The 16,364-nt window shown below is 37.3% G+C and overlaps 1 protein-coding gene across 1 annotated transcript in view; it reads right to left on the reverse strand.

The window, feature by feature from the left end:
- Positions 1-16,364, reverse strand: part of THSD7B (thrombospondin type 1 domain containing 7B) — a 918,476-nt gene that overhangs the window by 410,924 nt on the left and 491,188 nt on the right. The window contains exons 8-10 of the mRNA XM_036886655.2: positions 10,561-10,752; positions 8,674-8,908; positions 1,152-1,267 (exon numbers count right to left, since the gene is read on the reverse strand). Of these exons, the coding sequence (XP_036742550.2) occupies positions 1,152-1,267; positions 8,674-8,908; positions 10,561-10,752 (543 nt within the window). The remainder of the gene's footprint in view (positions 1-1,151; positions 1,268-8,673; positions 8,909-10,560; positions 10,753-16,364) is intronic.

Genomic DNA, 16,364 nt, shown 5'->3' on the forward strand with positions numbered 1-16,364 from the left:
GCTGAATCTTTGCCAGTCACAGAGAGGTGGTGTAAAGTGGCAGTCAGATCTGTGTCAATGTTGACCTATGTTCATGTCACTCCCACGATAATGTGAGTCAAAGAACATTTTGGGGTCCTAGATGCACAGGGCAGGAATTTCCCAAGGAAAGGTGTTACTGCTCTCAATCTCTGAGATAGGTTTTCTCTTCACTGCATATTCTGTCTCTCTTCTCTCAGAAAGCTAGCACCCAAGAGAGTGACAGGCATGCCTTGCCTGGAAGGACATGACTGCCAAAAGATCAGGGATGTGTGCAGGAGACAAAATACACTTTGGGAACCAGAGTTAGGATTCTTTCCATCCTTTCACTTTTTGAATTTGCTTTACCTTACTAAGAAAATGTTAAGATCCATAGGTTCAAGGCTAGGGTGTAAGACTAGGGGAGAGGAGCCAAGTTATTAACTCTAGTCTTAGGTTGAAATGGAGATACAAGGTGTACTTGTATCTCAACATGGACTAGCTCATCAGGGGACTACAATAAGAGTGGGGGAAAGACCTGGGCTAAGAAAGAGGGTCATCTTAGCAAGGTGCTTTGGTGTGGCTTCTAGGACTGAGGTATTATGTATTCTGGCTCATAGCCCTCCAAATGCACCCAGATGTATAAAATATCACAGTTAAGAGGAAAGAAATATAAGCCTTACATTGCCAATTTCTGTGCCTGTTCAGCAATTTTTAATGCATCTACCCTTGTTCTTCTATTGGATTATACTTATCAGTGATGCAAGCATAGTGCTTAAGGCCCTATGTTTTAATGCAGAAGCCTACTGGCAGGGGCAAAATGCACAGAATTCATGAAGAAATTGAATGGTGATGATGCTTTATAAGGAACTACAGTTGAGTGGCTGCTCAAAATGCTACAACAGGATTAGCAGATTTCTGCAATGCACACCACTGAAGTTATGGCATATAATAATAATATGTTTTCCCTTTCAGCTTCTGATGGATCTGGAAACCCAAGACTTGATCTACAAATTTTATAAACCTTGTTCCCAGAGTAACATGCAAATAGAAAAGAAGGTTGCTCACATTCTACAATCACTCACTCATTTGGCAGTGGAGAAAACAATTAGTTGACTAGGAAAGAAAGCATGAACAAAAGAGAATCCACCTACCTGGCTGGCACAACCTTGGGCAGGGTGTCCACTCACTGAAAGCAGTCACAATACAGTCTTTTCTGCATGGGAGAAGACAAGGGCGTACTATTTCAGGCCGAGTAGAATCTGGACACCTGTCAGTGTGAAGAGACCATATCAATGCCTCCTGGAGGAGTAAGTAGTTTAGCCTACAACTATATGATTTCAGAACAGAAAACACTGTGTCCCTGTTGTCCCTTTTATAGACAGGGAAGAAAAACTCAGAGAGGGGAAGCTACTTTACTAAAGGCTCACAGCCAGAGGTAAGAGTTGAAGCAGACTTCACCTCCCTCGATCCAGAGACCAAAACATTTTTCATTAGACTAGGAAAAGAACAATCCTTGAAAGACATGCCAATTAAAGTAACATTTGATTTTTGTCAGAATGAATATATCTGATAAATTTTTTGAAAAGTTTTTTACCTAGGGTGGTATATTTAATCAGTGATATCCTACAAAAGGAAAAGAAAAACAAAATATATGGATATATTGAAAAACAAAAATCACTGAAGACCACTTAAATATACTACACATTTCTGAAATTAATGGAATTTCAGAATATTTAAATAACTAATAGGTGTCCTGTAGGACATGTAGATTGATGAGGTGGAGTAAACGAGATATGACAGACTGCAAATAACTGTGCTATCATTAATAAGAGGAACACTTTTATTATATTATTTTGCTGATAAATAATTTAATACTCATACTTGGGAGGCAAGTAATGTAAGCAGTCAACAGCTTGATATTAACTTTGAAGAACTAGTCTCAAATAAAAGCAATCAAGTTTCTGTTTATTTTCTTTCTTGTCCGCTTGTTTTTATGAATACAGAGGGCTAAAAATACATTTGTTACCTTCAAATACAGATATGCCAAAAGAAAAATGGGAAAGCACTCCATACCTATATTTGCATTTTAAATTCTGTTTCCCAAAGGTTTCTTATAAAACACAGAAATACAGTGTATAAAGCTTAATAGCATGAACTTTGATATTCTATAGCAGTGTTAAGTATTTTGCCTACATTCTTTCATTTATTCCAAATAACAATGGGAGGCATTAGAATCTTCACATTCAGATGATAAATTATGGTGCTGTAATAATAAGTAATGGACCCAAAGTCGCATGAGGACAGAGAAAAATTATGATAGAAGAAACAAAGTCCAGCAAGTTAAAAGAGACAATTAATAGACCTTCTAGCAGAAAAGAACAGAAAATAGAGGAGATAAAATTAACAAGGAAATAATGGATTAAAAAAACCACAGAGCTGATGGAAGTATGATAATTCAAACGCGAAGTCCACCAGTTGTATGCAACACGACCAACATGAAAACACATAGGTTGCCCCATTTCAAACACCAATAAAAAGAGAAGAGATAATAATGATTGAGGAGAAAGAGGAAGAAAAACAGGCCACTGTAAGAGGGAAGAAGAATCTGACTGACATCAGACCTCATCAACTTACATAATTATAAAAATGGAAATATTTTCTTAGTTTTAGAAACAACACATAAGCAATACACAGAACACTGAATTTGGCTGTGGCGTGCAAGGTATATGATATCATCTTGCCGTCATAAGGTGAAGACCCAGTGGACCAAGGATGGTGGGTGGCAGGGGAAGGAAAGAGAGTAGAGGCTTGGATATCCTCATCCTACAGAGCAGGTGGGCAGAAATCCAATCCAAATATAAATGAAGTCAGCAGTCAAGTTCTAAAAGTATTCATCAGAGGTACTAATGTAACCGACCAGCAGAACACCAACAACGTAGGGGGATTCAGGAGAGTTGCTGATGTAAATGGTCCAAGGTTCATTTCTTTCATGAGAGGGAATCAAGGAATGGGCATCTTAAATTGATAAATGACAAGATACATGAATAATATGTGAAAAAGCTATCATTTAGAGTTTGGAAAAAAAAAAATACCAGAAAGGGAAGAGGGATAAGAACATTTATGTGTGGTTGGTTGTTCAAAGCAGGAGTGGAGGTAGGTAAGATGGAGGTAGATAAAGACACAAGGGAGGCAGATAGGAAAAGACAAAAAGGAGGTCGTAGGAAGGGATGGATGGGAGCAGGGTACACACATGGCTTCTCCTTGTTATATATTATATATCTCTTGTGTAGTGTTGTGATTTGTGAACCATGTGAAGGCATACCTAGTCAAAATATAGAGAGAAAGAGAGAGGGGGAAAAAAAAAAACCCAGCAACTGTTAAAAGCTGGATGTACCTGGGATGTGGGATACTAAGTGGAGGGGGAGATGGCTGGGGACCTGATGCGTCCCATCATCATCCTTCCGTATTATTTTACTTCTACTATGGAGCACCTAATACTTTTGATACAAATCAATTAAAATGGAAAATGTATATACGTGCAGAGAATGAATCACTAAATAAGTTATTAATGGCATTATTATCAATCGTCCTTAATACACCCAAAAGATATCAAAGAAATCAATTCATTGTAACAATAGAAAGAAAGAAGTATGTCTTTATGAGGATATGGTATTATTTAAACAAGCTACTCTGGTAAGGAAAATTTATGTCATACTTCACTAAAGATAGCAAAAAGCACTAAAATCATTCCCAAGTCTTTTATTCATACTCTGAGGTCTACTAAAACTAAATTGAACTGCTATTTATTCTAACTTCTCTCCAATCTCTCCTAGTATATGTTTTGAAGTGAAAATACAACTTGAAAACACCTGTGTGCTCAGCCAACGACCCAGCCAATCACACTCACCTGTACACGCACAAAACAGCTTAGAAATATTTCTGGAGAGGGTGGCTTACACTGCAAGGCCTTTGCCCACTTCAGTTAGGAGTAAGTGTCAGTCTCTTTTAGAGAGCTGATATTGTCTGCCTTATCTACCCTTTATCATCATCGCAATTCACAATAAATCCTGGGCATAATGTCAACTTTCTCTAATATGCCCCCTTTCTCCGTGTTCTCCCATTAAGTCCATAGGAGAGAAACAGTATCAACTCCTCAACTGCAAAGGTCAGCCTCAAGTTACATTGCTTTTATAGAGGCCGTGAACTGAGGGCTTTCCCAGAATGTCATTTCTGGTCTGATACAAGCCAAATATTCTCTTGTCAGTGAAACTGTCTATTTTTGTTCCTCTCTTCTGCCAGTAAGGTTGACCCTTTCCTCAGGGGATCAACTTTCTCTTCCATTCTATTTACATGCTGTCTACCCCTTTAAGGATTGTCACATTTCCAGTTCTCAACAATTTCCTTTGTCTTCAGAAATATTCTCTTTGACCATTAGCAACATGTGTGCCCTCCATTTCTAAAAACTGTAAGGTTTGTTTTCTGTATTATATTGGCACTGGCCAAAAAAAGGCTTTGACATCTCTCATGCTATCTTAGTATGTGTATGTCTAAATGTGCACACACATGTGTGCACGATGATACACTAATTTTGAATGGCTTGATGGTACACTTCTACCTAACATCACATCTTAAAGTTTCATATTTTAGCTCAGTGTAAATATTTAGTAACAGTAAGTGAACAACTGAATAACACTCTATGCCACTGGAGCCTGATGACAAATAAATTCCTGCGAACATTAGGCTAATAACCCAGCCATTTCCAAAGCAAAATGAAGGCTTAAAACCTAGGGAAGCAGATTCACTTTTTAGGTAGTAAACAAAGTATGGTCCCTTGTCTTTTATCATAAATAATATAATTCCTAATTTTGCATCACATACTGATCCTAAATTGGCAGTATTCTCCATACAAGGATGAATGGATTTCATTTCAACACATTTTCCTGCACTTGCACTGGAATAATGTTCTATATTGTCTCTTTGTTGCCCTGTATCATTCAGTTCCTTATAATCACTGTGCTGAAATGCATCAGACTGAGCTACGAAGATCTGCCATTTTCCAGTTACGCCTTCATTCCCAAGATGCAGGCACACAGCGCCTACCCCCTCCCTTCGGACGGGGCGGTGACCTGGGAACTGAGGGGCCTACACCCTCAGAGGTGGGGCAAACCTGCCAGCTTCTTCAACCTTACATGTGTCAACAGAGCTCTGCATTACTACAGCTCACAAAATGCCAGGTGTTTTCACATTAAAGGTCTTATCAGGACTTTGGGAAGGCTTTGAGTTGTGTGTTTTTAATCTTTTTTATTATGTTTTTGTCCTTTACAAGTGACGAAAAAAAGCATTGGCCAGTGAAACAAAACCAAACAAAACCCCAGAAACATCCCAAGGAGCTCTTGCTTCTGAGTTAGCTATGCCCCAGATGGTTCTCATTGTCTGATAGGATCAGCTCCATTACTCATACAACGGTAACATTCTCACCTGTACAATTACCTGGAGACCAAAACACCAACCCAGGGAAGCAAGAACTTGGAAGCACCTCTGCTTCCCAGGGCAGTGGGTTTAGGGTTAAACCCTATGTTATGTCAGTCCATCCATTCCCTGGAGACATGCTTCTTTCTCTCCATCCTGAAGGCCCCTCTTTCTTTAGCACATTTTCTTCTTCTTCTTTCCTTTTTCTATCTCCCTACCCAACCCCAAAGATTTCACAAATGGCAGGGGATCTTTTTCCATTGCAATGGCCTTTCACATGAAAAAGAACAAAACTACATTTTTTTGAAAGGGCAGAGTAAAGGATAATTTCTCCTACTGATGATCTCACTACCTCATTATGTGCTTTGCTGGACACTGGGTATTAATTTCTTAGCTCAATTAATCTCCTTAACCTCAAGAATTTTAATTAGCTTTACTAAAGTCAGTGCAGGCTCCTCATATTGAGCAGGACTTTTTGGAGACATACAGTAAGAATTAAAACTACCTTGTTTAAGTCTCTGGACTCAATAACAGTGCAAAATTAATTAGTAATGCCTTTATACATGTGTGTGCATGTTAGGAAAACATCTATGCATTTTTTTTCCTGTGTTGGTAAACTTAGCAAAATTGGAAGTTACACACTGTAATAATATTTTACTCTCACTTATGTAAATTTTCAAACAAATGTTTATTCATTTGTGAATTATGTTTTAAACTGTAAACTTTTGGTCCTGTGATTTTTTTGGTCACAAAATACCATTAAGTTAACAACTGAGTAAGTTTATGTGTATGATTTTTATTAAAAACCATCAAATTATGAAAATAGAAGAGGAAATAGAGGGCTAATGACCTATAATTCAACTTTTCATGTCCAAACAGCACTTTAAAATGTGACAATAATTTATTTGGTAGGTGTTAGTCTCAATTCTTATGCCCCTTAGCAATGAATTTAACAAATTGCATTTATATCAAGTTTTCCTGTTGTGGTTCAGAGCTGAAAATTTTGTGAAAGGGAAATTAGACTTCAGGCATATTAAATTCTCTCATCACTATAAAAAATAATAGTTTGCTGCATTTTATATAGGGTTTACTACCATACCTATGCTATATTTATTCTTATTTGAATATTCAAGCTAATATTCCATGCATCTTCTTTTAATCATTTGAAAATTTACATCATAAAAATGTACATTATCAAAGCTGTAATCCTTCCTAAAGTAAAAGGATTTCTCATGTTTGCATGATACCTTTAATAAGCATGTAGGATTTTACCATCACCCTATGAATAAGATTATCATCTGAAGTAGTGATTTGCAAACATTATTGTCCATGTTCACCTATAATTCCCATTGATTCAGTCAGGGCATGTGATGCTACTGATACCAGCAAAGCTGAAACACACGAATGACACAAGCTGATCTCCAACAAAAAACACAAGCAATGTAGGTCTAGTGCTAAAGCAGAAATAATATTTATGAGTTAATAAGAGCAGAAGGTCATATGTATGATCTGTTCATACTCTTCAAGGCCGTGCCCTCTGCCAAATTTATCATGGTAGAGAGACTATTTTTCTTGAATAAAGGATAGATATCAGCTTCTCTTACTCTTCTGCAATTCATAATCAGTGTTTATCAAACCCTGTAACTTTCCTACACATAGTTCTAGTTTATTCAAAAATTCTAAAAATGTTTATGGAACACTAATTAAATGCCAAACACAGTGCTGAAGTCTGGAATTGAAAGAGTAATGAAAATCCAATTCTAGCCTCCTGGAGCCACGTTTAGGAGAGAGAGATGCAGTCTTCCTGACTGCTTCACTTCAAGTCATTGCTATCTTCACTTGGATTTGCTGAGCCATCTGCACACCAGTGCTCCACACCAGCAGTATCTGGCCAGTCTGCACTATTTCTGCCATTAGCATTTCATTTCCTTAACTGAGCTTTACACACAGCTAGAGTGGATTCCATGGAGGTGTGGATGAGGCCCAGAGCTCACCATCATGGTGCCCCAGGATGAAGTGAATCAGGGGTTTGAGTTGTCCTTGACGGCAACACAAATGGACTGAAACAGGAAGACGAGCAAATGTATTTGCCTCTGTTGTCAGGAAGGGCAGGGGTGTACTTTGGGGACATGCGGCCAGGGCTTGATACTGCCGGGATTTGTTCTGGTTCAGTTTCTGTTTCTTTATGAGCACCAGTTTCACTCTCTTCTGCTTTTCCACTAGGTCTGATCATGCTGTGACAACGCTCAATTCATACAGAACGTCATGAACAGAAAGAAGAGAAGGTTTCGTTTTCCCAACTTGAAAATTTCTGGGAAAGACCTCTAAGTCGCCTCATTTGTGACACCAGACAAAAGCTTGTGCCAGCCCATCTTGGTGACCCCCAACCCCTGTGACTGGTGTGGGGTCTTTTACCACAAGAATAAGAATAGTTCAAACATGGCCCCTGGGGGAGCTCTATGTATGTAGTAGTTACTGAGTCTGTGTATGCTGCTCAAGTCCCTTAGAGTTCCTTCTCTGTGAGCCTCCCTACAAGGACCTGAGGAAGTGTTATGTCTCCTCCTTTGGTCTAGAGCTGAAACTCCCACAGCTGAGTTCTCTGGTCAATTACTCTTTTTCCTCCATTACCTGCAATTGTTACTGATGCATTCTGATTATGCATATACTAGTCCTCTTGCCCATATTCTATTTTTTTTTTAATTTGCATCCTCACTAGCAACATATGAAATTGCATGAGATCATAACAAACTTGAGGGCACGAATTAGTATATTCAAAATGGTGGTATGGATTTATTGTTCATGGTAGAAAAAAATCATTGGGACTTAAAAGAAGAATGTAAACATAGCCCTACCCTTTCAAAGTATAGAAACTACCTTCGGGCTGACTTAATCTTCCTGTGACTGAAAAAGAGCCAAAAATAATGAGATCAGCTCTAGAAAATTTGATTACTCAGAGTCCATACTTGTGGACATTATTTATTTTATTCATTAGCTGGTGCACATAAGTTTACTAATGATCCATATGGTAACTGTGTCTACCTTTATTTAAGGCAAATATTTAGTCTTTAATGGCCAAACAAAACAAAGCAAAAACTTGCACTATAGCACAGACTAAGGCATATTCATTGCTTGATAAATGCTTTCAACTAAAATACTCAAATATGCAATAATCATATGCACTTTCAATAAATTACTGATACCTACCTTTTGGTCATCACTTGTCCCACGTGACTCTTGATGCAGAAGACCCTCCGTGTCTGAACACCCACACCACAGGTGACTTCTCTGTTCCAGCCTGAGGTGACATTGAGAGCAGTTACCGATCTATCTTCAGAACAGGGGCCCCAAGGTGATGTCTCCCAGTAGAGCCGCATACAAGCATGATTGCTGCATAAACGGTATTCTTGGAGGGCCTGAGCAGGGGGACATGGTTTTCCACCTGCAAAAGTCAACATAAACAAAAATACCTCGCTGTTGTATTGCATGTGGCTGTTATCATCATTATTATTTTTGTTGTTTTAATGATCTAGAAAGATGGCCTTTTTACCACAGGATTCCAGAGGCCTGAGCCACTGCAGTCTTTTTCCCACTCTAAGGCCATGGCTCTTTTGTCCTGAGTAACAATCTGAAGACAAAAGATTATACTCTTCTCTCCTAAACAAGAGGCGGCAGCATATGTCAATTAGATTTAAAAAACAATTGATTCTATTCTGCCTCTCTAGGTTATGAATCTCTAAAATAAATTCCAAACAAACATGCTTTTATTTTAGCATTATTATACTGACATAAATTAGTCAGTTAGATATAATAGCCCATGACCTTGAAGTGAACTTAGGCAAACACACACATACTCATGCACACATTACCTATATGGTCTCTTTTTCCTACGGGGGCATTATTTTTCTCAGAGAACCACTTTAAAGACACCCATCCCCTATCAAGCAGTGGAGAAACCCAGAAGTGTCTCTTAAAGTTTGGCAGGAGCCAGCCTAATCTTAAACTCTGAAATAATATCTGACAATGTGTTATTCACAGGCAGGGAAACCAGACAGATGTGCACTTTTATACTCTTGGATGAGTCAGACAATCAAAATTCATTACTGTCTTTTCTTTCACTTTTTTATATCCATATAAAAACTGGTATTTTTCTAAAGTATTGATTCTTTCTCCTACTCTTCCACACTGCAATGTTTTATTCAGTGGGCCAAATGCTCAAGATTTGTGACTTTGGTTTTATTATTCTTACTATTTCATTCTCATTAAATACTTCTGACCTTTTTTCACCTTCCAGAAATATAAAAGACAAGTGGAGGACACAACCACACTTTAAGAATATGAAAATCTTCATTTATCTTGACCCTGGCCACGTTTCTCAGGATCACAGAACAGAGTCTAGTTTAAAAAGGAGTTCCTCACAGCCAGTGGCCACACTAACCTGCAGCCATAGGTTGAGGAAGGAAGGGAAGGCCTGAAAGAAATGGCACGTGTGTCTGGGGAGGGAGACCATTGTTGTGATAGGAACAGCCACTCCCCTAATTTGTTCTGATGTCATCTGTTTACATTCCCATAGCACATTTTAGCTTCTTCAAAGCCATTTTCTCTGCCTACATTTTTTTCCCTCTCACGGCATGACAGAACAAAAAGTCAGGGCATATGGATCAGGTAGCTTGCTGATATTAGTGTTAGTTCCTGCTCTTGAAGCCATGTCTCTTCATTCCTATTTGGAGCTCTTTTTACCAACATATTCCAATTATGTTCCCAACCGCATAAGCTATCTAAAGTTGGATGTGTGTTAACCAAACTTTGCTTTCTTCCCTAAAGACATATAATGAAACATAACATCCATCTGATTAGCATGGCCTGCCCATGTGCATGAGCTAAAACACTTCATGTAAATATGGCAACCCAGCATAGATACCCTAGAGGATTAAAGAGAAAATGCCTGCTTGGAAATGAAACTGTTTAGATTCAGAGAATAGAGAGATCACCTAGATGTGGCTACTTCCCCAATATGGCCTTCTTAATTACCTACTGGAAAAAAATAATACTTGCACAATTGACTCCATTGTTGAAACCTTTACTATTACTCACCTTCGCCGGCCAATGCCAGAATAGTCCTTGATCTGGTCTGTTTCCCATCCGAGTTTTTATTTGAACAGGACTGGGAACAGGATGACCACTCTGTCCACTCGCTTACCACACAATCCATTCGGCAGGGAATTTCACAAGCCATCTGTTCCGGAGGAGGAGATGCTGGGCAGAGAGTCCCTGATACACCTTCTCCTGCAATCACCCAGATCAAGGCAGATGCTGGTTAGTGTACAATCAAGGCCAGTCCAAGGACCATTTAGGTTCACTGCACCCTCTAGTATGTCAGTTTGGCTTAGAAGACTTTTCCTGGTGTCTAAACGAATAAAGTGCAGAAAAATGATGGTTTTTTTGAGCTGTTCATAATATTTATGTCAAGAAAAACTGCCAGGAGATCATTTGGCATTTAGAAAGGTAGATGCCACAACTCTTATTTGTCATTCCTCACAGGGACAAAGTGGGCTTCCTCCAAGAACAATTTAGCCATGCATGGCTGGAGATAGACATGATTGACGTGGTAGTGACAACCATATGTAACAAGTATGTTTTTCTGAAAAACGGGGGTCACAGCAGTCTGTTGGCCCATAAACCACAATTCATGCTGAGCATTTTATTCTACCCTACAAAGAATTTATCACTCTAATTTTCTGTTGGGGGTTCTTTTACCTCCATAAGTAAGATTATCACATGATGATTCTTTTGTTCTGTTTGTGCATAGTGGAAAATAATCTAAACCCACAATGAAAATGGACCTGTGGCTAAAATTATATAATGTTGAGATGAAAGTTAAAAGCCAGTTCAAAACTTCCCTTAATGCATTTAGTATTCCCCTTTTGAGTGATCTGATGAATTACTCAAACACATCTACATCTATGTATGCATATAATATGTAGAGATATATAGGGATGATGTTTTACAATTAACAGATATTAAGACTAATGGGATGATTTCTAAGTTACTTTTTCATATCTCAAATGATTACAATGATTGTTTTAAAACTCTCTTTTAGTTTATTCACTATGATTAGAATTCAAATATTCCTCTTTATAGGTAATAGTTCAACTCTTAGAATTCCCCCAAATCTATAGTCACCTCATAAAAACAGAAGACACAAATAACAAAATACCATTTATGGTTGGAAGCAACAACATGAAATGTGGAATGGCAGTTATAGGACAGAGGCAGTTTGGTCTGTGTGACTCTAGGCCTATGGAATTTTCTTGTCCTAATCAGTCTAACACAAAAAACTACTGTAAAGGGAACTGCTCTTTATGGAGCATCTTCTTTGTGCCAGGCACTCTCCTCATAAGAAGCTCTTAGAGGCATGTGTGATCCATCTTGTTTTATAAATGAGGAGTCAGTGAGTGACTCTGAAAGGAAAATTTGCTCCGGGATACACAGGCCTGAGCTGAGAAACAAGTTAAAAGCCTGCGACTCAAACCTTCTACTTTTCCCATTAACCATGCTGAGTCTAATTCCAAGGAGATGGATATTCCTTTCCTGATGAGCTAAAAAAACAAGCTGACAGTGAGCAAGACTACCTGGAGGATAAGACAGTGACCTGCTAATATCTGCATGCATATTTGTAAATGAGGTCAGGCTCATTGCCCTTGAGGTACAAATAAAACTTTCCAAGCATATTATGAGAAGTAATAGAGATTCTAGGAGATAATCAAGTTGAAAAGACCAGTTTCAATCATTCACTTTTCAATCTCAATCTATTTTCAGGTTGAGTCCACACTGTATGGTACACATGCATACCCATGTATATAGGTGTACACACACACACACACACACACACACACACACACACACACACACACACCAATACTTGCTTTCCCAAATACAGAAGCAGGTAGACCAAACAAAATGCCCAACCTACACCTAGTCAAAATTCCACTTTCACATTTGTGATATTATTAGCATATTTGTTATGAAACACTTTAAGGCAATGTCTTGCAAAGGACAGTTTGAAGACTAAGAGCTATTAGTAGAGTTTTTATTTTTTAAAAAAGTGGGAAGAAAACTGAAAAGTACTGGGTTAAAATAATAAAATTATTCTCACTATTGAAGAACTCCACCCTTTTTTGAGGGGACTCTCTCTCAGAAATAGGATTTTTACTATATGTTTTTCAAAAGCCCTGCCTTTAAGAGTTATAAAATTATCAACTACTATTTGATGAGCATACACTAGGTCCAGGACATAGAACAGGATAAAAATAGGTAAAGATACTATTATTTAACCCCCTGGAGCCCATGATTCATAACATAGATGAGCTAAACATATACAAATAAACTTAGTCCAAAAGTAAATACCATGTTGAAAATGTGTGCTTCACAGAGAAATGCTGTCATGGCTCAGTGAAGAGAAGGCTTTCTTGGGGGGCAAGCATGATAGCAGAAGGCTTTCAACAAAGAAAGAGAAAGGGTGAGAAAAATGGTAGTGAGGGAGGGTAGGTACTTCAGGCAATGAAAGAATCAACAAAAGTACAGTGGCAGGAAAAACAGAAGATAATACTGAAGCTGCATGAGACAAGAAAGCTCATGTTGTAGGAGTTATTTGACATCAATTTCTGAATGACCTAGACAAGTTTTATCATATTTCTGTATTCCTTAAATTCCCAGTGGCTCATATGTCTATGACCCAAATTCAATGTCCTCCTTAGTCATCATTCAGCACCCTTGTATTTACTTTGGGTGCTTGCCTGCTTTTTAAAACTTAAGCTTTCATATAAACTGACACAACCATTCCCTTAGTGCACTTAAAATGTCAATACCCACCCCCCATCAGCATTTCATATCTATACAAGCTTTTCCAGAACTATTAGCAAACAAATGAGATTTTCTTTAGGGAAGCCACACTAATAGTCATAAGCAGGGTCTGCAAATTTGTGTGTGACCTATTTTATAGGTAATTTTGCAAAAGAAAAGCTGCAAAATGGGATGCTAGTTATAAGGTGTCCTAGCCAGACACAGTGAAGTGTCTGAAGGCGAATCCTTGCACCACTTATCTTCTTGAGTATAGTATTTAACTTTGTTGAACCTCATTTCTCTCCTCTGTAATAATAAAATAGTATCATTTACCTTTCAGGGGCATTCTAAGGATTAGAAATCATTTATGCAACAAACATAGCAAGGTGTCTATCTAACACATGGAGGGCTCTTAAAATACAGGAATCTTCAAAAATGTTTGCAAGACATACACCATAAAAACCCAACAGCCTTCTTTATCTGAAAAATCTAGATTTTTATGTCACAGCCATCGAAAGCACTTTCTTTACCATTTATGCATGTCTTCAAATAATTACTAACAGCTTCATAGCCTGGTTCATGTAAAATACAAAAACTATTTATAATTATTCAGATCATTTTACTTATATGGCTGGGTAATCTAAACCATTTAAGAGCCAAAAAAAATAAAACACTTGAGCCTGAATAACTTCATTGCCCATCTGCCCATCTGAATAACTTCATCTTCCCATTGCACAGAGAAAATCCATCTCAAAAGAGGGGCATTTATACTGTCCTCTTTTCATTTTCTCGGATGGATCAATGGGGTCAACTGAAATCTTGGGCAAGCATGGAAAGTAAAGCAGCGCAAAGAACAGAAACTTAGCTATTAAAAGTGATTTTTCACAAGCTCTGATAATCTAATGTCATAATAAAATAGAATATATTTAAGACAGAAATTGAATTCATCTTTCAGAAAGGCTATAAAATTACTCCCAGCCCTCACTGGGCTTTCTGGGATCAATAATGAGAAACTTCACATTCTCTCTTCCTGCAGTGGATGTACTGAAACCAATATGAATATATAGGATATGGTGCTGCTTCGATCTGGTCACTCAGTACTTAAAAAATAATTTAATATGGTGAAATTCACATTATATGAAATTAACTATTTTAGAGGAAACACTTCAACAGCATTTAGCACATCACTGTGTTTTACAACCACCACCTCTATCTAGTTTTAAAACATTTTTATCACTCCAAAGTAAAACCCTTTACCCATTCATCAGTTTTTTTCCCCAATACTCCCTTACCTTCACCCTGGCATCTACCAATTTATGTTCTGTCTCTACAGGTTTACCTGTTTTGACTATTTCATATTAATGAAATCATACAATTTGTAACCTTTTGTGTCTGGCTTCTTTCACATAGCATAATTGGAGGTTCACCCATGGTGCAGCACATATCACTACTTAATTCCATTTTATGATAGAATAAATTTCATTGTATATATACCACAATTTGTTTATATACTGACATACTGATGGACACCTTTTGGCTATTGTGAATTGTGCTGCTATGGACATGCTTATAGATGTACTTGTTTGAGTACCTCTTTTCAATTCTTTTCCATACACAGCTAGGACTGGAATTCCAGGGTCATATGTTCATCACTCAGTTTGGTTTGTTTGTGATTCTGGGGACCATGATACAGATAGCCAGATGACTAGGTTTTGTCCAGAGTTCACACTATTGTTTTCATGTCTGCCCATTCCCAACCAAAAGCAAAAGTACTTAGATAAGGGATTGTTGAATATATGAATACACTCAAGATTCCCTAAAAATGTTTCTTTTTCCAGTTCAAATGTATGTCCTACTTAAAGTATAAATAGCTTATAGCTGACTCTCTAGGGCTACTAAAAAGTAACCATGTAAATTTAACACTAATATTGCTATCAGAGTTCAGGTTTTCTTCATCAAAGTAATGTTTAAACCATACCTATGCTATATATACTACATCCTGTGATATTTTTTGTTTTGCAACCTCTAAGGAACTAGAATTTAATATGCACTACCAATCCATTTTTTATAGAAATAGAACAAATATAATTCTTAATTTTCTGACCTATACTTTCTGTCAAAAGAGAAAAGATAAAGACAAAATAGAAAAAGAAACAAAAACCCATAAACCCACAAATACATAGTATGATTTGAACAGCAGACCAGCATTTTGTCATTATACAAACTTCAAACTACCTTACTTTACCAAAAATAATACACTATGGGTATTTTATTGATATTTTCTCTTGTATACTATTACACTATCTCTGGAAAATAAAGAAACCATTATTGAAAATACTTTACATGTCATAAAATTTTATGTCCTATTTAAATCTCAGAAAAGAATGCCAATAATTGTTGATTAAATGCTTGCTGACAGCTGAGTAAGATATCAACACATAGTATGTAACAAATTTACTGGAGTTCATATGCACTTAATTCCTTTTTGTATATTTAAATGTTATCTCCTTAAAGGCAAGTAGCCCCTGGCAAATTCTGGACTGATACCCTACTCAGAAAAGGAAATGTTCGTATTTCAAAGCAATAAAATATTAAACAAAAGCTGGGGGCTAAAAACTATATATAACAATGCAATACCAGCTATGCAATGAATGTTTCTGCTTGCGAATTTCACAATTTAAAACATATTTGTCTATCTAGTTTACACATATCAGAAGACAAAGAAACCTGATGTTAAGCTTTATCATATTCATAATAATAACAGCAACAATTAAAATAAAATAACAGCAGCATCTGTGAGTTAAGGAAGCATAGACCGAGCTACAGTCTTCACTAACCACATTACAGGTAGAGGTTTACTGCATATTCATACTAAAATCATTATTTAGGCACAATTGTTACACCTGAGGCAAAGAGAAGTTAAAAAAAAACTTGCTCAAAATCATAGAACTAGTAAGTGTCTGAGCTGGAATGGGAAAACATTGTCTATTAGACCTAACAAGTTATATTCCCATCCATTGTGTTGCTGTGCTTCCTGGTTCATAACTCACATATGT

This window comes from Manis pentadactyla, chromosome 8 (genome assembly GCF_030020395.1).
Source record: "Manis pentadactyla isolate mManPen7 chromosome 8, mManPen7.hap1, whole genome shotgun sequence".
NCBI classification, from domain to species: Eukaryota; Metazoa; Chordata; class Mammalia; order Pholidota; family Manidae; genus Manis; species Manis pentadactyla.